At 38.7% G+C, this 23,739-nt stretch overlaps 3 protein-coding genes across 11 annotated transcripts in view; 1 reads left to right on the top strand and 2 right to left on the bottom strand.

Moving 5' to 3' along the window:
* The first annotated feature begins 408 nt into the window (after window positions 1-408).
* On the top strand, window positions 409-930 carry LOC113679267 (2-oxo-4-hydroxy-4-carboxy-5-ureidoimidazoline decarboxylase). The gene has a single exon (XM_027196218.2). The coding sequence runs from the start codon at window positions 409-411 to the stop codon at window positions 928-930; it is 522 nt and encodes a 173-aa protein (XP_027052019.2).
* Window positions 931-5,711: 4,781 nt separating this feature from the next.
* On the bottom strand, window positions 5,712-12,090 carry LOC113679287 (uncharacterized). Of its 3 annotated transcripts, XM_089191386.1 has the most exons (6): window positions 9,713-12,089; window positions 8,650-9,036; window positions 7,961-8,032; window positions 7,359-7,418; window positions 6,860-6,919; window positions 5,712-6,364 (listed from the first exon to the last, which is right to left on the bottom strand). In XM_089191386.1, exons 1-6 carry the CDS (start codon window positions 9,831-9,833, stop codon window positions 6,180-6,182), a joined length of 885 nt encoding a protein of 294 aa, XP_089047512.1. In that variant the 5' UTR covers window positions 9,834-12,089; the 3' UTR covers window positions 5,712-6,179. The 3 variants fall into 3 exon arrangements, with proteins under 3 accessions (XP_089047512.1, XP_027052041.2, XP_089047513.1); XM_027196240.2 differs by lacking the exon at window positions 7,359-7,418 and having other exon boundaries at window positions 9,713-12,090; XM_089191387.1 differs by lacking the exon at window positions 6,860-6,919.
* A 145-nt stretch (window positions 12,091-12,235) lies between these two features.
* The window catches only part of LOC113679288 (uncharacterized), a 39,320-nt gene continuing 27,816 nt past the window's right edge, over window positions 12,236-23,739 (bottom strand). For 2 of the 7 annotated variants that reach the window (XM_089191393.1, XM_089191392.1), the window contains exons 2-4: window positions 19,036-19,422; window positions 18,554-18,646; window positions 17,570-18,180 (exon numbers count right to left, since the gene is read on the bottom strand). In XM_089191393.1, coding sequence (XP_089047519.1) covers window positions 17,978-18,180; window positions 18,554-18,646; window positions 19,036-19,422 — 683 coding nt within the window. In that variant the 3' untranslated portion in view covers window positions 17,570-17,977. Of the gene's footprint in view, window positions 12,763-12,901; window positions 13,001-13,611; window positions 13,999-14,419; window positions 14,826-15,765; window positions 15,926-16,289; window positions 18,181-18,553; window positions 18,647-19,035; window positions 19,423-23,739 lie in introns of those variants that run through there. The other 5 variants (XM_089191389.1, XM_089191388.1, XM_089191394.1 and 2 more) reach the window with 5 other exon arrangements.

Genomic DNA, 23,739 nt, shown 5'->3' on the forward strand with positions numbered 1-23,739 from the left:
ATATTTGTCACAAGCCGATTTTGGCCGTGTACTTAAGAGATTTCTTCTGTCGGTAAGGACCAAGTCAATAACTAAAAATTTTTTAAATTGAAAATTAGGCCCGTTGTTTGTTTTTGTAGTGTTAGTGCCTCATTCCTGTTCAAAGGCAACCAAGCACACAACTGTAAAATGGACTATTTGTCCAATTCCAGTCATTTATATTTCAGAATTCAATCCTTCTGGTTTCAAAACTCGAGTCTTTATGTTTTTGAAATTTTTGTTCCTCTTTGGCATCTATTAGATAGTTTTCTTGTTTGGAAATAAAAGACATAAACTTGTACCTTTGTCCTTCAGACTAGTAGCTCACACCTTTGAGGAGAGGGTTTCTTATATACAGCCGTTACTGAAGAAGACAGACGTATATAACGAATGGGAAGGACACTGTTAAGATATCTCCAAGTTTCTCGAGCAGCATATGGCCCGGAAGCTGAGTATTCAAGCCGTGAACGAGCTCGACTTTGCGCGGCTGCCGTTTGCTCCAAGGCGCCGTTTTCATCCTTTGAGAGTTTCGTCACTGAGATCTGTCGGTTTATTGACAGTCTGCCAGACAACGCAAAAGTGGGAATCCTGCACAGTTATCAGGATCTATTTGATCGTTGGGAATCTTTGTCAAGTGATTCCGAGAGAGAGCAGACGGAGGCTGGTATTATATCACTCGGCGCCGAGGAGATAAAGCTTTTGAAAAGCTACACCAGACTCTACAAAGAGAAATTCGGCTTTCCGTTGGTAATTTGCGTTCTTTTAAACAACAAAGAGACAATTTTGGAACGAATTAGAGAGCGTCTCAACAACGATAGCTACCAGGAATTAAACATCGGGATCAAAGAAGTGAAAGACATAATGGTTTTGAGAGTAAAGGACCTGGTGAACAGCGAAACTTCTAAAATCTAATCCACGTATACTCTGGTTCGAGTGACCTATTCGAAACTCTCAATAACGATGTTCAACTTTCCACCCATTGATTTAGGGTTCATTTTAGCATTTCCAGTTGTAAAACCCAAAAGACTTTTTTGAAAGCTGTTTGAGTTAGTCAGAAGAAGTTTCTTTTTTGTCCAATGGGATTGACCTTATTGTTAAGAAGTGACAAGGCCAGATGCAAATTCTTTCACCTGCCGAGGATAAATTGAGGTCTTGTTGACTATGAAAGCCCAAAATAACTCTTAAGCACTACCTTTTGTAGATCCATTGAGGAGTTCAACGGGATGAACTGTTCGACGTTTGGATCACTTTCAGAATTTCGATTTGATGATCCAGGCCCTTGGCAAATCTATAAATCATTCGCCAATAATACACTAGTCTTAATTTACTCAACTTTTCAGTAAACAGGGAAATCTTCAACCTGATAAATTGAAATTACAAAACGAAACTGGCAGAGATTCAGTGCATTAAATCAACATATTGAATTTGATATGCTTAGTACGTGAATACCTTTTAAATTCTAGCCATTAGCGAGAAAGATCAGTTGGGTTTTTCACTTTTGGGGATCAAGTAACTTAACATGTGGTTAAGTAAAAAAGAAACATTGATAGAGTGAACAAGAACGTTTTTAATCGTATGATATGACTAAGGAGTCATTTTATTAAGTGACTGGTTAAGCACTTCTCCTGGCAATCAATAAGCGGGGAAGATCTAAATAAAAAACGACGACATTCTTCGCTTGAGCAGTGGACGACCGCTGTGACTCTCTGCTGGTTTACAGGAGTAGTAACCCATGAGCAATAGAACAGGTGATCTATTAACTTAAAAACATTGCCACGGACACCAAAACAATTCAGTTATCGACCAATCAGAGCGCACGTAAAGTCTTAGTTATCTTAAGAACTTTTAAATCATTATATACTATCAGTTGCCATAATTGGCCCATGATTGGATCGGATATCTTTACATAAATCCTTTTCAAGCATCTTCCCATGTGTTTTGTTCATCTCTCCCTGCTTCATGTTTCAAACATAGAAGGATAAATGGAAGGAGAGACCCAATGACTCCAACTCCACCAGCTACAATGAACGCAACGATGTAATTACCGAAAGTGTCAGCCATTAGACCTGATAAGAAAGACATGTCTCAAACAGCAAAATGGCAGGCATATGAGGTGTCTTTTGTCTGTCTGGGTAATTTGGTAATATCAACTGAGTTGATAACGTAAATTTGCCACCATAAAGAGATTCAAAGCTGACGTTTCGAAACCCCGTTAATTCATTTGTCTGTCTACTTTGAAGTCCTTACCCCGTTAATTCATTTTTCTGTCTACTTTGAAGTCCTTCAAACATCAGAATACCACGTTTGTCTCTTTAAAGACCTATCTGCCTCTTTGACTCACTTCAATTGTTGTTGATATTTTCAAAAGACTCTTCTTTAGGATTAGGTAACCAAAGGATGTACAGTTTAATGGTTCCAAAGTTTTTGTCATGGATACGAGAGCCAAAGGAGAGAATCTCTGAACACTGTTCATATGCACGCTCCAACAACAACGTCGTCTCATAGGAGTTTAGAAGCTTAACAGGATACTCCATTATTATTGGTTATGACTTTTCCGGAGTGGAGGGAGACGCCATAGGAGCACATCTCATAATACCCCGTTTATAGCTTGTAAAGAGAAGGGGAGGGGGGGTGGAGTATAAAAGTGGAAAGACAAAATTGGTCCCCTACCCGACAAAGGTGGACTGATCAAGGCAGAACTCCGGAAAACAGCATTAGCAATCCAACGGCGGAAGCCTTTTCATCTTCCTTTACGGCTTTTGGGATTTCAACTATCATTGAAGTAATCAACAATCCATCCGCTGAACTGAAAAAGATGGCATAAGTGAATACAACAAAGTAAGACTTCGCCAGGGTCAGAAGTATAGTGGAAGCTGCCATAATGAAAATAGCTGCCTGAAGAAGAAGGCGGCTGTTTACGAACTTCAAGTCGCACAGGAATCCTCCTCCGATGCGGTCAAGAGAGCAAATATGCCGATAACCATGTAAATTGTCGAGCTCTTGTTAGTCAAAATACCAAGGTCATCACAATGCTTCATCTGAAAATGCTAGTAAATGTAAGTTAGACTATGGAAATCGATGATAATCAATAGGTTAATCTGAGTTACACTGAATAATCAGAAATCAGACGAAGACGAAGACGAAGTGTGCATCTCCAGCCCTATCCGAGAAATTTCATTCAAAAGTTGGCGTAAATTAAGACGACTTAGGAACTTAAGAGACAAGAAAGGGCAAATGACTATCCTTTTCACGCTCAAGGGTGAATTGGATCGACGGCTCCACTGAATTTAAATGCGACAGGAGGCGCTCTGCTTCATTTCCGGATACCGCAGAAATAAATTTATTGATTTAAATGTGTCCAGAGGGGTTCAGGGTAATTTAGAGACAAGTGTCTACCGTAAACCTACCCACACCGACAAATACCTCGCCTTCGATTCTCACCACCCTATTTGCCATAAAAAGTCTGTAGCCAAAAATTTACATAGGAGGGCTGACTGTTTACCATCTTCACTCGATTCGAAGGCTGAGGAGAGGAAATATGTTTCCAATGTCCTAAAGGCAAATGGCTATACAAAAACTTTTTCTCCGTAACTGCCAAAAACCAGTTACAACTGGTAACGCTCTTGATGAAACGGAACCAGCGACTGGTTTTGCTGTTATTCCTTACATTCAGAGTATTACGGAACCCATCAAGAGAATTTTGAATAGCCACAACGTTAAAGTCGCTCAAAAACCTTTTCAGACTTTGGGGCATATTTTCACCAAACCTAAGGATCCTGTCACTAAAGAACAACGAACCGACGCTATTTATTCTATTCCGTGACTGTGATAACAAATACATCGGACAGACCAAACGTCAGTTTGGTACACGTTTAAAAGAGCAACAAAAAGGAAAATTCAGCTTTATCGGAGCACACATGCCTAACTAAGTATACAATTGGGAGGGATAATTCTAAAATTATCACCACTAATCGACGTTACCACCAGCGCCTTTGTTTGGAGGCTTGGCATATTAACTCCGCCCACGCTCCTTTAAATTGTGACCATGGCGGTTTGCTTCCTGACGCCTAGTTACAGTAATCAGTTGGTATGTGTCGGTTTCCTGTAAACTATTGTCCGTAATGAATTGTCGTCACGGCTTACCAGGCAGTCTAGAAAAGGTAGTTTACCATTTTCTTCGACCTCTCTCTGTCCATGTATTATTTTGTTTATCATATAAACACAATAGCCCTTTACTGACAAGAAACGTCGACTTGACTAATGAATGAAAATAAAAGGATCGACAATCCCCAAATGAAAATCGTTAAGTGCGTTGTCGCTGAGCCTCAAGTTTATAAACTTACCTTTAATTGAATAGTAACTTTAAAAATGATTCAATTTCGTAGTTTTTTACGCAATTTATGGCTGCTCGAACCACATGGCACGCCGAAGGAATAGCTCAGGCTAGGAGTTTCACCCCAGCACGAAAACACTCCGCCTTTCCAGAAGGAGGTACTGCTAACTTTTGAGAAACATTTCTTGGTGTAAGGTAAGGTTCCATCTTGTAAAAATGTAAAAAGCTGGAACAACAGGAGAGAGCTAACAAAAACACGCCTTACTCTCATGACGACCGCTGCTCGCTGTGCGGTAGTGGAAGTGGTACTGGATATGGAGATTGCTTTGAACAACCGCCCTTTATATTACGTCGAAGACGACATACACTGAGTTATCAGTGCTTACCGCTAACTCACTTCCATTTCTTCGATCAAACCAGCTACCAGAACTGGAACCACACCATCTAAGAGAATTTGATCTGCGCTGAAGAGCTAAATATCTGCGCAGGTGAAAGCAGACTTTGTGGACCAGGTGGACCACCGAATATTTACAAGGGTTGAGAGAACGACACCGGATGAAACACATGAATCAAACTACGCCCTTGGCCAAAGGAGAGGTGATCATCATCATGGACGAGGAACGAAATCGCAACAAATGGAAAATTTGAATCGTGGAAGACCTGATTTCGGGACGAGACGAGCTGCCAAACTTCGAGCGGGGAAAGGAACACTTGAACCGGCGGTAAAACACCTTTACCAACTGGAGCTGTCATGCGATCGGGAGAATGTACAGGCTCCTCCGCAACTCAACCCCGAAGCCCCAACATTCAGGCCCAGGAGGAGAAGTAACACCGAACTGACATACTGAACTAACTTTCTGTTTTGTTCATTGAATTTCAAATTTTATCGACTGTGCTATTCTAGTTTCGCGTTATGGAAAAAACGTATCCGATGAAGTGAGGACGGTTTTGACTGCTAAAAATTAACATGAGTTGCCCATGCGGAAGATTGTGATTCTGTTGGAATTTTAACATAATGTGAAGACCCTGGGGTGACTTATTTGAGATGCCTTGGCCATGAGATATGCAGAATCAACAGGTTAAATACATCGAAAGTGTACACTATTCTTTCATAATGATTAACAAATACGTTAATTATTAAGATATTTTAGATTTAGGCCGGGAATGAAATAAAGAAACCTGCCCTTTTACAAGTCTTCTATTATTTTGAGAAAAAAATGCGTTAAAGTGGCTAGGTTGATTCTTTGATCAAAGATCACAGATTCTCGTTTTCCTTGGAGCTCATTGTAAAAATAAACATCCAATGTCACTGCCTCGATCATATCTGACCCAATGAATCAAAATAAAATGATAGCAAACACCCAGTCAACAATATCATATAACATTTATTCTGTTGACCATGGTTAGGATTAGTTTTCAGACTACGCTCAAGCCAAACAACCAATCTGAAAGGTTTATTTAAGACAGTTTGGCGTACGCAAGGAGTATCCTAACTCATGAATTGCGTGCTGAAATGTGCAACGCTCCGTACGAAAAATCACGTAACTTACGAATCGAACGTTTCCCCATATTTTGCCTTTGCTCCAAAATATGAGGAAACGTTTGAACTCGTCACGTATCGCGTCACCCCGCGGGGAGGTTTTTTTCTCATCTGGAAATAACACTTTACAAGAGTCTCGGTACAAATTACAAGACAAGGAATTTAATTGGAAAAATGAGGTCATTCAGGACTGACCGACTCATCACCGATACTTGATTTTCCCGCGAAATTGCTTACTTTTCTGTGCTCTTCCATGGAAATGTATATTTCTCTCTCTTCAGTGGTTCTTTAGGCCATTCGGTTGTCTGGTTGATCATGAGCTGGCGCATCATTAAGAGCCATTTCGTCGTTATTAGGTTCTCCTGAATTTTGTTTTTTAAGTTTTATTAATCGATAGAATAAAAATAATGTGATGAGCAATGTGATAGCAAAGAGAATCCCAAAAACAATCGCTAGTGTTTGCCTGCAGGGACCTGGAAAATAAAAGACACAATATTCACGCTGGTGAGTAAGCCAGCAGGTAAGGATGATATGCAAGAAGTGAACACGCAAAAAATGGGAAAAAGCTAATCGCAAAACCATTTCCTACTGGTATTTCCCCTAGCTGTTGTAGACCCTGGTTGACAGAGAAACTAGTCGTGTCGTTGTTTATGAGTAGGTATCTTTAATATTAACACTGTAAACAAGTTTTTGGTTTAATCGATCAAATTTGAGGAGTTATGCAAACGCGGGACTTAGTCTAGGATTTACATAGAGTAAAATTATTTTTATCTTGGCTTCTCGTTCGTATATGAGAAGCTCATATCTAGCTGTCGATTCGCTCTGACGAGAGGTTAGCGCTCGAGACGACAGCTTTTGAATCTCTTAATGGCGGCCAATTACATTATCAACTTAGTTGAACTGGATAAGCCGTCAATGAAGCCGTATGTTACAGACTACAAGTGACTAGTCCCCCTGGCAACGCTTACCTGAGCTACTGCTGGAGCTGTAGACTTGAGTCGACTGAGGAACTGGACTTGTCGTGGTTTCTGTGGAGTTGTTTAAAACGAAGCTGACATGATATCATTTGTGCATTTCAGCAATATATACACGGCGGGGTTAGTAATTCATGGCAGATGTTGTCCAGATTAAACCATGCAAGACAGTTTATGTCAATGTCACTTCCGTCATACATTCCGGCAAAATTATCGCATGACTTCTACATTTCTTTACGACTGGAGCAGAGTATGAAGATCTAACGCTTAGCAATTTACACAAAAGACTGTATTTCTATACAATAAACAATTCTAAGAAATCCGAGGATACGAGGTTCAATATACTTTTAAGACAAGCATTCAAGTGAGTCTGAGTTCCAGCTCATCGCACAGCGAAAAAGTTGTGCACGGTTTGCTTATCCAGAAGCGTTGAGTACATAAATGATTTGTGTATTACAGAGTACGAATGACTACTTCCCCTGGCCACGCTTACCTGAGCTACTGCTGGGGCTGTATACTTGAGTCGACTCAGGAACTGGACTTGTCGTGGTTTCTGTGGAGTTATCTTACTTTTAAGACTTCTCATTATTTGAAAGAGCCATATCGCACCTTGTGGTTATTATCATTGTCACCTTGTTGACATTTACCATTTATTTTACTTCTTTTTTATTGCTCCAGGAAGAGTTATGTTCACTTCCAGCCGGAAAGAAATTGGGAGGATTATGAAATGACGGCCGGAATTTCAAAAAATACAAAATCAGAAGTAAGACATTTTATATTTCAGCATTACAGGCATTTTCTCACGTTTACATAGTTCATCTGAACACGAGGGAAATATTCGACGAGTTATGCAAACGTGGGACTTAGTCTAGGGTTTATGTAGGGTAAAAGCGAGCATCTCTTTACAGTGATCAATTCCAAGAAATCCGAGGAAACGAGGTTCAACGCTTTCGAGACAAACGTTCAAGTGAGTTTGAGTTCCAGCTCACCGGGCAGCGAGAAAGTTGTGCACAGTTTGCTTATCCAGAAGAGTTGCGTACATAGATGTTTGTGTGTTACAGAGTACGAATGACTACTACCCCTGCCAACGCTTACCTGGGCTGCTGCTTGGGCTGTAGACTTGAGTCGACGGAGGAACTGGACTTGTCGTGGTTCCTGTGGAGTTATCTAAAACATAAATGATAATATTTCTTATTTTGCATCTTTTTCTGTTATGAATTTAGCAGAAAATTTACAGATATACAGCAGGATTATTTATTCATAGCAGAAATTGTTTAGAATAAACCATGCTAGCAAGCCTTAATTTACACATAGATTTGAAAAGCAGATTTCCGCGGTAGAAATGCTCAGTTTCAAGGAACAAGAAAGACAGTGATCCTGAATACAGATGTTCTTTCCGTTAACTGTACAGAATGTAAATATTTTGTGTTTTTGAAATATATTTTGAAAGATCTGAAACACAGAACTGCGAAAGAATAACAACACCAAAGTCCCAAGCAATTTAATATGGTCGTTACTTGGGAAATCAGGTGATATTCAGGATTGGGCAGGTAGGATTAAAATGGCTTAGAGGGTCGTCTCCATTCTAAAACCTGTCGTCAAGTCCAACGTCTGATGCATCCGCCGCATAAGAAGGTTTTATTTTAAAACATATACTTGCACATAGTTGTGCACTGATATTGCAACAGTTGCATAACATAACAATGATCCTGTTAAGTTTTGTTCAGGATTGCTTGATATTTCATTGTTCTCTGACGAGAAACGCTAGCATATCCATTGCTTACCTGATACATTTAGATGGTGTACTTGTAAGCATTTCTCTGTTTCCGTATCATTATGTGTATATGAGAACAGGGCCACGACTTTGTACTTGCCACTATCATTGACAGCGACATTGAAAATTTCTATCATCAAAAGGCTTTGGTTCACCTTCTTAAATTCGGCCTTCCCCTGCAAACAAATCTCCTTTACTGGATGAGTACAAGCGCCATCTGATCCAGTTTTGTTTAGGAATGCAAATACGGACGAATGTGCGTATGCACGATAGCCACGAAAATGTTGGTCATCTTCATGATTTGATCTGTTGTAGTAAAGTTTTGCGTCCACTCCAGAATTGACTGTAACTGTAACTCTAGGATCATCACAGACATCTCCCGCAGTTGCCACCGGAACTGCAAAATTTGAATTTAAAAAGGAACTAGTTTTAAAAGCAACCTTCAGAATTTTTCTTAGGGAATAATCTGATTTATACATGCAGACCCTGGGTAACTTTCCACATTGGTGTAAGTACTCTTCCAGTTATACGTTCACACGCATAACGGAACTCTCATTTTGATCATAATTATAGCTATAATTTTAATTCTACGAACATAAGGAACAAAGGAATGAGAAAGATTTCTACGAACAATTGCCCATCTTCATTCACAAATAGATTCAAAAATTTTTTCTTGTGTTTAATCATATTTATATCTCAATAGGTTTCTTTAGTTGTGTGTCTTGTTTCCGAAAAAAGCAGGAAGACCATGGACGGCTCAGACGAATAAAAAATTGTCGTTAATATATGCATAATTTTCATTGAAAATCAATTATTCCACAGAGAAGGACCTTACTTTTTCCCTTCAAAACGCTTCCTTGAATGCTTTTCAATCCTCTCAAGTGCACTATTTTTTCAGCAGGGTGAGAAATCGCTTTGGCGTTAGACATAACATATAATAGGTATTGTCGAAGTAGCTGCTTTCGGTTTCCATCCCCAGTTAAAAATATACCTTTGGAAATGGCGAGTCTTTTCATCATCTTAAAAGCGGAGTATATCGCTAATCGTGTCTTGAACATTAACAGTCAACTTACCTTGAATCAGTGTTAAAATACAAACCAAGCCGCATAAGAGAAACTTCATGTTGACCGGCCACTTTGAGAGTAATCCCTCCGTAGAACTAGTGTCGAGAATGGCTCCGCATCCCATTGCCATGCGTTTCTTAAGGGTTTTTTTTAGCCTTTTTTATCTAAATAACAGGGCTTTGTTCTTCTCTGGGAAAAAGGGAAACTGTTTCTATCAGAGCATGAAAAGCGATTACCATGAAATTCCGAGAATGAGCTTTGTGTCCTCCATGAGCAGTCAAAATGTAATTAACGCTTAAGCATATCTTTGATGCTAACGGTCGATCTAGAAGGGAGCCGAAATGGGTGCCAGACTTTTTTACAGGGTCTATTAGTCTCTTCAGTAAACATTTGAATTTAATAATGAAAGACCTCTCCATTTCTCATTGCTTTAGTTCTGAATTTATAACAAAATCTAAATAAAAAATCAGATGATGTAAGTTTGAACAATTTTGAAATTCTAAAGTAAAATAACTTTAGATATCTTAACGAGTCGGCGTTAATTGAAATTCACTGCAAGGTAAACTTAAACTGCTCTCAAAGCCAGTGCTTCACGAAGCAACTAGCTATATAGTCAGAATGGCTGCGGATACGAACATTCTCCCATGACTGAGAGCAAACTAATTGAGACCCCCTTGAGATTGAAGTGACATCATTCTGGCCGGGCATTGAGTGCCCTAATATCCCGGTTGTAAGCCGGCCTATTTAGTCTCAAAATATTGAGCAAGGAATCTTAAGAAATTGGATGCTTTTCTGAGAAATTGACCTTTAAGCTAATGGTACATGACAATTTTGAGGAGACGGAGTTGTTTACGACGTTAGATCACGCAAAACTCATCCCTGAAAAGCTATTTATTTGAATAAAACTGCGCATATGGGTTTTCTGAGTCAGTTTCCACGAATTTCGATGAAATTTTGCAATCAAGCATTGAGCTGAAGCTTCTTGAAAGGCGTCTCTCGCTAGCTATTTTAAAATAGACAATGAAAGCGTGATGTCGGCCGATTCGCCTCGTTCGTTATTGCAAACCAGTTTCAATTTCCATCCAGTTCTTCCGCTTCAAAACGATAAGACAAAGCTCTAATTAATGCCCTTAGGCCACTTGCTTCATGATAATTATCAAACTCGGCAATTCAACATTAGAAGTGGGCAGTACGCCATAATTTCTGAGAAAGATATTCCACCTTTTGGTTCGGTCTCTGTCGTATCGAAAGTTCTTCTACCTCACCGCAACAATATCCCAAAACCCAAATTAAGTACTTGAAAGCTGGTTTCACCAGTTGTACGTAAATCTTTTTTGAAACTAGCTTTTGAGGTCAAGCACCCTAAGAAAATCATGAAAATGTGCATGCATCAAAACTTTTCAAACTCATTTCTGGTCGCTCGTCTCAAATGTATGCTCATTGGTGGCCATAAAGATATTTTTTCATCTATAAGCGTCATATAGCTAGTAATTATCTCGATAGAACGCTGGTACAAGAAAATATTTGCATCTATATCGCTCAATTTACTAACAGAAAGTGAGTTTTTTTGACCACGGGCCCTACGCTAACATTTAAATTTTTGTTAGTGCATGACGCTTATAAATAGCTGAAGTGTTCCGGCAAAACATTGTTAAAGGTGATACAAGGTCGTCACAGGTACTCAACGCCTAAAAGATCAACATCAACAGCGTGGGAACATTTCAAATCTAATTTATGCACCAAGATGCTACTTTTCATAAACACCCGTATAGCCTGGGTTAAGGGAGCGCCAAGCGCAATAAACTTAGTTACCTTCATTTTCTTTTTTGCCTTTCGTCAGCGACCGTTTCATACGATGTATTTTGAGCATCATAACAATATTTGACCGTCAAAATAAACGTTTTAACAGCTCTAGTGCTCACTCTATCAATCATAATTTATCTGAGCTTAATCAAGTTCGTCTCGAACTTATCAGCCCTGGAAGTCGAGGACTCAGTGGTTGATACGGTTACGTTAGCTTATTCACGACAGCGTCTCTCTTGCTGAAGTGAGATCGGAAAATGCATCATTGGCTGCAAATCCTTTTGTTTGTCTTTTTTGTCAGTTTTAAATCTTTGCCTAGATAAGTTAGTGGAGGTGTTGCTATGGCAGCGAAAAGTTTGCATTCTTTCATGAGGAGTCAGGGAATTAGTTTGTTTATTCATTGCGACATCATTCACCAAAAGGGTTGCGATCTCAGTTTATGCACGTGTTATTTACAGCTTCGTTGAAAATCAGCTGTAATTGATAGGTATATTAAAGACAAAGGAACATATCTGGCATTTTAGGGTGACAGAATCTTTCGAGGAGAGTCCAAATATTATAGAAACTAACTTTCAACAGAAAACTTCGAGTTGTTATTTGAGATTGTAACTCAATAAGTCGAAATGACTACGCAGATCGTAAGGTCACCCGAAAAACATTCATCAGAAAGAGAGGTAACAGGAGAATTTTAAAATATACCATCGCTCGAAAACTCTCAAAAGGCACTGAATAGAAAGACAGAAACGTGATACATTTATTATCAATTGTAAATTATTGGATTGATTTACATCATTGAGTAACTTCCCCTTACAACACACCTATGTTTTGAACGACTAACCGGATATTTAGAATTAGTAAACCTACCAGCTTGGGGGTTTTATATTTACCTCAAGTGCGCTTAGTTTGGTTCGATTGAAATTAATACGTTTGAATCTGCTGCCGTGCCATACTAAACATTTAACTGCTGCTGTCGTAGCAGTAACACAGTGTTTAGACCTTTTAATTTTCTTAGCATGAATCTCCCCAGGATCAAACGCCGAATTCATTTTTGTTGCTTTTAAGGAATAAGGGTAAGTCGTCCATAGCAAGTGTCTTGCAGCTGCAATTATTTACGCCATGTTTAGGGCTTTTTTTATAATGGTGAAAGCAAAGGCCCACTGTGAGTGTTATCGCAACAAATAAGATGATTCCACATGCCACTGCCCATTTAGAGGAGGATTCTCCTGAAGATTTTCTTGGCAATGAAACACCAACCTCTATAACAGAAATAATAATAAAAAAAAAAAAACAACAGCAACTCTGATGGTTAAACTGTAGTAGTAACCGTAGTACAGGCTTGCTGGTGCAAAATTACTTTAACTTAGAATGGGCAAACCAACAGGATACGAACATTACCTTTCGACGTATTTGGAGACCCTGTAATTGTAGCTCTCACGGCTGTTGTGACCCTTATCTGTTGTGGAGTAGTAGTGGTGGTTTTTGGTGGACCTGTGTCTAATAATTAGAGCGAAATTAACTTTAATACCAAGCAGAGGTAAAACTTCGGAAATACAATCAGTTAAGTAAAGAAGTTTGATGGTGTTAAGAACAGCATGTCAAAAAATCTTTTCCCGCCGCTGTTGCGCAGCGGAGGCCTCAATTCTCGGTAGTTCAGGAACACAATTGTGTAGATCAATCTTCCAGTAATTAAATGAAGTGTTTGAACAATTCACAAAGGTAACAGAGCTTGTGTAGAATGGCAGTTTTAATTGTATTTACGAAAAAAAAACAATAATCTGCAATTACCGTGGAAGGAATTATACTCGCAATTCGTAGTGATCTTGGAATTACTGTTGACGATTTCTCTTGATAATTCAGTGCTGCCTCCTCTTTTGGAAGATTTCAGGGACCCTTCCCATCAAGGAACTACAACTTTGATCCCGACTGAACGAAATAATTCCCCTTCAACCATATCAGTTGTTGCCACTATTGAAGATACATTCATGTACCTCTTATACGCGGACCCCGTGTTATAACCCACAAATGAACTATAATCGCAATAACCTGAAATACAATTTTGAGTTGGAACGAATATTCTCTGTGCTGTCTTGTACCATTTTACTTACGTCTGGACACAACTTGAAGCTGAACCGAGTCGGTCAACGGGGTATTCTGAAGTCCGTATTCTACCACTATTCCATACTTCTTGCTATCTTCAAGTTTTACATTGTAAAGTTCAAACACTGCGATAGAGGATGTCAAATTTCCTGCCCAACCCACGGAGGACTTATATGAAGACCTTGTTGAGGCAAAACCACTCGAGTTGACAGCTATCAACTTTGTTTTCAGGAAGCCAGGACTCTTCCAAATACCAAACACAACCTCGAAAAGATCATTCTTTAGATCTCCTGAATTGTAGTGCCACCCAAATGACACAGTCTCACCAATAGAGACGTTTATGAACCTTTTTGGAGCAGCGATCATACTTGGATAAACTATAGCATGAATGGACACTGGAAAGACATGATAATGCAAAAGTCATAATTGAGGGGGTGGGTCGTAGAAGTTTGGTTGTGTGAGGATAAAACTTACCTGATTCTCCTTATGACTCAATAGTATTATTATTATCCCGCCTCCCTCATTGATAGTCAATTTCCTGTGGTTCCCCCCTTTAAACCCTGTTGGCCCCGACTGATTCCCCATCCGTTCCCACTGAAAACTTTGTGACTCCCTCTTAAAAAATATGAAAACTGTTCATCTATCAACAAACGTTGTTCAAAGTAAGGTCACTTGTGTTATTGTGTTATATTATTATATTGTATTATAAAACTGAAAGCAGCAATGGTGTCATCATATTTTTGCATGGAAAAATATCGTTCTCCCAAGCTAGTTTGATTACCTTCACTATAATCACATTAAGGGCTCAAAGCAAACCTGTAAAGCTACTTTCAAAGCCAGCTAAGCCTGCCACTAAAGCTTTCAGAATGTTTCTTGCTTCTTTTCTAAAAAAATTGACGCCGAAGAGTTAGGACGAGTCAGATTTCCACTGACCCGATCAAAGTAGTTTTGAACAAGAGCCAATCATGGTAACGAATACAGGCGGATCTAGGTGACTGACCAATAAGTGAGCCACAAAAGAGAAAAGAAAAGAATGAAAAGCTATAAAAAATAAAGAACGAGAAACAGAGGTCGCTGATACATAATTAGAGAGTGCGAGCGCCTACATGCAATACTGATTACTCAGAAATAGGTTACCACCTACTCCTAGTCTAGAATAAATATGCACCATCTAGATTAAAGAGACTTCTCTTGGAGAAAGTGTGCATATATCTAAGTGACGCCTGTTTTTAACACGTGCTGGCCACGTGCACTAGGGAAAAAAATAAAATGAAGCTGTTAGACATCATATTGTTTGCGCGCCTTTATGACTCCTTTAGAGGAAGCCATATTTTAGTTTTATTTGGGTTAGTCTCATTTTTTGGAAATTCACAAAAAAGAAGGAATCAAGCTAGTGACACGCACTTAATACATTGTGTTGTGGATGAAACCTTTTGTTTATCATCACCGTACAGAGGGTATGATTGCCTCTCAAATAAAGAGTACCGCGTGGTGGCCCCCAGAAAATTTTAACAATCGACATGCTACTATTGCAAAATTTATGAAAATTACCTCCACTGAGTTAAACAAAACGCTGTCAGTCGGCAGTAACTGATAAGATCGATTAGAAATTATTATATGGGGTTTAATACTTTTGGTAAACTTTGGGTAAGCGTAGAGAAGTGTCATCGAAACCTGACTACGTTGATAAGATCAACAACAGTGTATAGAATATTAGCTTAATACCATTAATACATTTTAGTTACATATCATTTAATTTCCACCAAAATAGAAAAGTTTATATCTCCTACCTACTCTGTGGGAAAACTTTCGTATATTGTCAAATTTTGATTTTAAGATGCAAATTAAGTGAGAAAAACAGGAAACAATGATGAGTCAACTTAAGGGAGACAGGATCACGGTGCCCAAATTTGGGGACTCTTGTGACAATGAAGGATTCCTTACGTAACTATCCCAAACGTCAACGGAAAATTACATTGTACCAAGACCTAAGCGGCCAGAACAAGACGCGGCATGTTTCTCGCGTTCGTCCTATTTGTCTACAGACCTGACAAACTCATTTGATTTTGTAGCGTGAGCACTTGATACCTTCATTAATAATTGAAAGTCTCGAAACAAGATACATCGTATATGCTCGTTTAAAACACTTACAGTCAACTTACCCAGAGTCAGTGTTGAAGAACATACCAAACTGCATAAGAAGAATTTCATTTTGACCCGCTGCGTTAGGACTGAACTCAAGAAATGATGCAGAGCACAGCAGCATAGCATTGTACGCATGACTTATTTTGAACAATGATGTTGACATGGCTCTGCTTATTTCTGGGAAAAAAGGTAAGTATTTATATTAGTGCATGGAAAGCACAACCTTGATAACCTTCCGAAAATAACTTTATGTTCTCTTAAGGTCGATCTCGAAGGGAACCGAAATGGATGCCAGACTTTTCACGGGATTTTCTAGTATCTTCCATAAACATTCACACGTTTTTAGTACGGCATGAGGTTGCACTCACGCCAAAATTTCTCAGCCACTTCTTGATGCACGAACTTCGATGAAATTTTTTGTCATTGCTACGAAGATTTTTGCAATTAAGCCTTGAGCTGAAACTTCTTGAAGGCGTCTGCTCTCGCAAGCTATTTTAAAATAGATAATGAAAGCGTGATGTCGGCCGATTCGCTTACTTACTTCGCTTGGTTCGTTATTGCAAACCATGCAGTTTCACTTTCCATCCAGTTCTTCCGCTTCAAAACGATAAGACAAAGTTCTGCTTAATGCTCTTAGGCCACTTGCTTCATGATAATTATCAAACTCGGCAGTTAAGCATCATTCATGCATGATTTTAGAAAGTGGACAATACGCCATAATTCTGAGAAAGATAATTCACCTTTCGGTTCGATTTCTTTCGCATCGAAAGTTCCTCTGCCTTACACGAAAAATATCCCAAATCTCAAAATTAGAGGATTATGTAAATTCGCCTGAGGTACACAGAAACGCAAGACACATCCTTGGTAGTTCAATTTGGTATTATACCTTTATTTCTAACCTGGTCTCTGTCGCATCGAAAGTTCTTTTACATCACCGCAACAATATCCCAAAACCCAAATTAAGTACTTGAAAGCTGGTTTCGCCAGTTGTGCGTAACTCTAGCCTTTGAGGTCAAGCAACCTAAAAAAACGAAAATTATGCATCCAAACTTTTCAAACTCATTTCTGGTCGCTCGTCTGAAATGTATGCTCGTTGGTTGCCAGAAATAACCTATTTATATATCAGCGTCAATTGCTTGTGATTGCCTCGAAAGAAGCTGGTACGAGAAAATCTTGGCATCTACGTCACTCAATTTACAAACAGAAAGTGAATTTCTTGACCGCGGGCCATAAGCTGAAATTTGAATTTTTGCCTGTTTGTGACAGTTATAAATAGCTGTAGTGTTTCGGCAAAACACTGTTAAAGCTGATTCAAGGTCGTCACAGGTACTCGACGCTTAAAAGATCAACCTCAGCAGCGCGGGAACTTTCCAGACCTAATTTAAGCGTCAAGATGCTATTTTTTATATACATCCGTATAGCCTGGGTAAAGGGAGTGCCAAGCGTAATGAACTATAAATTGCTTTCATTCCCTTTTTTGCCTTTCGTCTGCGACCGTTACAGACGATATATTTTTGAGCATCATAACGACGCTTGACCGTCAAAATAAACATTTTAACAGCTCTAGTCCTCACTCTATCAAGCATACTTTATCTGAGCCTAATCAAATTCGTCTCGAACTCATCAGGCCTGGAAGTCGAAGACCAAGTGGTTCCCACGGTTACGTTAACTTATTCACGGCTCCTTCCCTCCTGCTGGGATCGGAAAAAGCATCATTGGCTGCAAGTTCTTTTGTTTGTCTTCTTTGTTTTAAACCTTTCCTTACGTAAGTTAGCGCAGCTGTTGTTATGACAGCAAAAAGTTTACATTACTTCATGAGGATTCAAGGAATCAGTTTATTTATTCATTGCCACATCATTTACAGCTACGTTGAAAATCAGCTATAATTGTTAAATAAATTAAAAGCAAAGGACTATATTTGACATTTTAGAGTCACAGAGTCTTTCAAGGAAAGGTCAAATTTATAGAAACCACCCTTAAACAGAAAACTTCGAGCTGTTCTTTAAGATTGTAATTTAATAAGTCGAAATGACGACGCAAACAAAAAAAAGGGAAGGTCGCATTTAGTAGAAATATATTTAGTGTCGATTTAAATTTCTATGCAATGTTTAAATCCTTGAAGTAATGTATATCATTGATTAACTTCACCTTAAAACACAACTAATTATATATTGTGAGACTGATCGGATATTACGAATTGGTAAATCTACTACCTTGAGTATGTTATATTTACAAAATACACTTGCAAAATTCCTTTTCGTTGCTTTCAATGAAGCTATTATTATTTGCTCCATTTTTAGTGCATTTTTTCTGATGGTGAAAGCAAAGGCCCACAATGAGTATTATCACACCACATAAGATGATTCCACTTGCCACCGCCCATTTAAACGAGGATTCTTCTGATGATTTTCTTGGCACTGAAACGTTGGGCTCTAGAACAGAAATTAAAAAAACCAGCAACTCTGTCGATTTGACTGTAGTAGTAAAAGGGTAGATGGCCAAATGAGTATGAAGGTCCGTTTGGAGGTTAATTAATATGAATGAAAGTGATCTTGTGTGTTGGATGGCAACTGATGAAATGTTTGAACTAGTAATGTGTGTAATCACTTGCAATCTTAACTCAGGCTACTGGTCCTGAATAGGGGTCGGTAGGTTTGTAGCGATGGGTCATATATTATTAAGGAGATAAAAAGCTATTAAAGAAAATAAGTTTGATCTCCAATTCTTGTGTAATTTACCTACAGGTTTACTGGTGCAAAAGTACTGCAACTTAGGATGGGCAAGCCAACAAGATACAAAAATTACCTTTCGACGTAACTGGAGACCATGTATTTGTAGCTCTCGCGGCTGTTGTGACACTTATCTGTTGTGGAGTAGCGGTTTCTGGTGAACCTGTGGCTAATAATTTATGCGTTAAAATTTCGGAAATACAATCGGTTGAGTAAAGAAGTTTAAAGGTGTTAAGAACAGTCTGACAAAAAAAGATCTTCCCGCCTCTATTGCGCAGTGGAGGCCTCAATTCTCGGTAGATCAGGAACAAAATTGTGTAGATCAATCTTCCAGTAACTAGATGAACTGTTTGACCATTCACGAAGGTAACAGAGCTGAACAAAAACAATTCCCCTTCAACCTCATCAATTGTTGCCACTATTGAAGATACATTCACGAACTTCTTTTCCGCGGACCCCGTCATATAACCCACAAATAAACAATAATGAAAGTAACCTGAAATACAATTTTGAGTTAGAACGAATATTCTCTGTGCTGTTTTGAACCATTTTACTTACGTCTTGACACAACTTGAAGCTGAACCGAGTCGGTCAACGGGGTATTCTGAAGTCCGTATTCTACCACTAATCCATACGTCTTGCTATCTTCAAGTTTTACATTGTAAAGTTCAAACACTGCGACAGAGGATGTCAAATTTCCTGCCCAACCCACGGAGGACTTATATGAAGACCTTGTTGAGGCAAAACCACTCGAGTTGACAGCTATCAACTTTGTTTTCAGGAAGCCAGGACTTTTCCAAATTCCAAAGACAACCTCGAAAAGATCATTCTTTAGATCTCCTGAATTGTAGTGCCACCTAAAGGACACAGTCCCACCAATAGAGACGTTTATGAACCTTTCTGGAGCAGCGATCATACTTGGATAAACTATAGCATGAATGGACACTGGAACGGATATGATAAGGCAAAAGTTATTATTGACCGTGGATGGGGGGGGGAAAGGGGGATCGAAGAAGTTTGGTTGTGTCACGATAAAATTTACTTGATCCCCCCATAAGACACTAAAGTATTTTAATAACCCCCCCCTCCCCCCGCGTCATTAGGTTTCAATTTCCTCTAGTCCCTCCTTTAAACCCTGTTGGCCCCAACTGATCCCCCCTCCGCTCCCACTGAAAACCTTGTGACGTTGTGAAAATCCTCCTCCCCCCTCAACACTGGTGATAAGTAATGGCTGGTCACTACGTAATGCTTGATTAATATTTAAGAAGTGATAAAGGACTTATCAAGTTCAATGACGCTGCGCCTATTTTTACTCAAAATATGTTCTCTTGATTCTTGAGAATCCACCATGATATCGGTAAGTTTCCCTCAAGAAAAATTATTTAATATAAGGCCTTACGGGTATCTTTTTTTTTCCTGTTTCTTAATGATTACACACCTTTCACAGACAGTTCATTGGCTGGCCACAACATACTACATAGGTTGACTAGCACTGTGTCGTACAAGTTACAGACACTCCGTCAAGAAGTAGCTACTCTTTCACCTCTCATTAATAAACATTACTAGAGACTGTTGCTCTCAATAAATCAATCATAAATCAATTATTTTTTGCGGTAAAAACCTATCATAATAATTTACTTTGTATGGTAGGACACCAAACAGATAAGGCTGAGCCACAAATGTAGCGAGGATGGTTACGGAAAGTGAAATTTATTTCGTAGCTGATTTCAATAGCATGACCCTTATTTTTGACGCAATCGTGCTCAGAGGTCTACAGTCACGCCTCCTATTCCCTTGTGGACCTGCCCAATCAAAAGATTTCCAAATTAACGTAGTTTCTCGATACAAATCGCTCCGTGTATCAGCTCAACTGCAACGAGGTTACCGTGGTCCGTCACGATATTACCTGTGATACATTTAAACTCTTAGATCATAGTTTCAGTTCCACTTTTTCTCAGAAAGGATACCGCCAGCGTAGAACAGTTTCTGAGAAACGGATGCATTTTTTTTAGAAGAAAAAACAAACGATTAGTGTCCACGAGATTTCATTTTTCAGTTCTAGACTCGAACTTTTTCGTATGATTTCCACCTTTCTTTCGATTAAAGCTTTAGCTGAAGTTTTCTATGGCGCGCCCTGCAAGTTCGTATTCAACTATACATTTTGATATGTGATGCTTTATTTATATTTCTGTGCCTATTCAAAGTATTTTAATATGTGATACATAAGCGGCCTTCCACTACCTGTTAGGTTATCGAAAGAACTTGACATCGTTGCGTTATCGGAGCCTGCTCGTAACTTGTCATTACATGAGAAACAAAGCGCACTATAGTCAAAACAGCTTCTATAATATAGTAAGACAGTCGCTTAACTAACTTGAGCAACTCGTACAAACGGGAGGCCCCGAGAGTTTGTTAAGGAACTTTACGTCTCTTTTCCCTTGACTCACGCTCTTAAATACCTTATCTGTAGGTATTTTTTGGCTTACGGGACAACTTACCCTGGCAGAGTAAACGTACTTTTAGAATGCTAACCAAAACAATCTCACAAGACATTCGAAATGAACAACAAACTACTTAACACCAACCAATCTTCGAGAACTAAACTAATTCAACAAACCCAAACACGACTAGCGATGGCGATTATCATAAGAAAATTAAGCACTGATTACAACGGTCAAGGGCACAACACTCAAAGAGTCAATGTGAGGCCGTGCAGCACATGACAAACCAAGGCTCACAAGACTCGCACAAGAATTCCAAGATAATCTATCTGGCCTGAATAATCCCCAAATATTTGGTCTGAACAATTTGAGTTGTCAAGTTAAGTTTGTCTATATCGGACGCAAGTTAGCCCCTTCAAAGTAATCAGTGGACACATCATGTGCGTTCATATTTTGAATACTAATTGAGAGTGTACAAAGCGACTCTGCGAAGTTGTAATGACCAATGTCGCTTCTATCTATTAAAGTTTCATCAGCCGTTTTTATTCTAAAATCAGTGCTAGCAAAGCGAATGACGGTAATGTGATCAGGTGCTGCACCCTTACTCCTGATGTTAGTTAGAATGTAACCAAAAAATCTTACTGGAACAGAAAAATAATGAGAAAAAATACTAAGATAAATAAAGAACGCATATAAAAAAAGGAGAATGAAAGCAAAATCAGTTGGCTTAACACCTATATATGAATAAATAAGAATAAAATATTTAAAAGCCCGATAAAAAACATATATAAAGAAAATAGAAAAAAATGGCAAAGAAATATAAATAATGCATCACATATTAAAATACTTTAAATATTAATTAAAAGGCGCGCCATAACTGTCAAATATCCTGCATAAGCATATTCCCTCTGCATATTAATCTATTAGCTTCACTTCTTAGCTTAACGACTTACGCTTTGCAATTCTTCTAAATAAGTGTGATATACACTGCTGCTCCGAAGTTCGCATTAATTTTCACAGTTCATCTCAAAAACATCGTCCATCTAAACTGTCGTTCCAGCTTTTTGCGTAGGACTTTTGACCTGCTCACTGATAAAACTTGGTCTGACAAATACTTAAAATATAACATTCTTCTTCTGTTCTTCAGGTTTCTGACCAACGATCGTTTTGGACACCGAGGTAGGACTTTTAATTGGCCGGCAATAAATCATGTTCAGAAACTCAACCACCAAAGAACTGTTTGACCTACCTGTGACGCAGTAAATCACAAGATAACCGTTTATATTGAAATGATAACCTTTATATTGAAATATAAAGTATCGAAGGTTTCTTCATCGCGGCTTTAATTAATCCAATTTGAGAGAAACAAAATTGTTTATCGATAACTCTAACGAACCAGGCTAAACATAAAAATGAAATGTACGCGGAAAATGCCAAATGAGATCATTTTGCTAATTTTCCAGGAATAAGGATGAGCATCATAGTCTGAAAGAGGCAATCAGGACATGGTTTGTCTGAAAGAGGCAATCAGAAGCAACCCACGTTGCAGCCAATCAGCAGTGGCAAACGGAATCAATCCTAACGGATGAAGCTCGGGAGAAATCTTTGTTAATACCCAGCATGACACCGTTTGCTACAATATTCTACGTCTCTTTCATTGTAAAATTTTCATCACTATTACTATCGGAAGTTTCTGTCTAATTTCTAAATTCAAAGATTTCTTGGGTTTTTAAATTAAAAAAATTCAGAACTGACCGACCTGGCCGGAAAACTGAACAGCGTTTCAATTCTTCTTTGAAGGATTTTGCTTGAATACATGCAGTTGGGAAAATAACTGGCCTGGCTTGACATTTCTGATTCAAAATTTACCTATTTGGACAATCAAGTGAAATCACGACATCTCCCTAAGGTAAAGAAACTTGAGTCGCCTTCGTAATGGAGCTCACAAACTTTCTTGATGAAAGAAAGCAAGAAAAGCCTATATTTTTCGGGAATTGATTTTAGATGCAATTTTTTCTTCTGGTTCTCACCGATAATTTTTTTTCCCTAAGTTTTCATTTGTTTATGACGCATCACTATTCATTTATCATCATTTATTTATGACGCATCTTTATTACGGTTTCAGTTTTTTCTTTGGATCGGTTCCATTTCTAGACAGCCATATACAGATTCCACGATTCCTGATTTTCCAAAATGCACTCTTACATGTAAACAGATCAATGAACCGTCCAAAAATAGAAATTTTCTGAGAATCTGAACCTCATTAATTCGTCTGCGGTGATCCATTCCCTCCAGGTATACTAGCACGATGGCACTTTCTTGGAACTCATGCATACGAAATTAAAAGCATAGACTGTCTTCTGAAGCCAGAATTTGTTTTGGTGCCCATAGGGACCTTCGAAAACATTTCTATCGCCCTTTTACGGTGTACTACGATAGAAACTTTCGACTGAAAATATAAAACAACAATAGAAGGGGTGTTTGTATTCGCGTTTAGTGACATTCGCTTTCGACTTTCTTCGCTTATTTCCATTTAATTTACATTGAAGAAATGTAAAATGGTTTCCGTGTTTACATAGTCTGATGTAAACACGGGTTGGGAGAACACGAGATAAGCGTAGGAAACCACGACGCGAAGCGGAGTGGTTTCCAGCTTATCGAGAAAATCCAAACATATGCAAATTTCTTTAGAATTTTTGACCAAAAATTGAACCACCTGCATCAACTTCGGTCAGCTGCTTGATGACGGTTTCTCGCCTGAAAATTTCATCAACCTTCTCTTTGATATTTGCTGTGTTGTTACTTTCACTTTCGCTTGAGT

This window comes from Pocillopora damicornis, chromosome 13 (assembly GCF_964200805.1).
Source record: "Pocillopora damicornis chromosome 13, jaPocDami1.2, whole genome shotgun sequence".
Taxonomy (NCBI): domain Eukaryota; kingdom Metazoa; phylum Cnidaria; class Anthozoa; order Scleractinia; family Pocilloporidae; genus Pocillopora; species Pocillopora damicornis.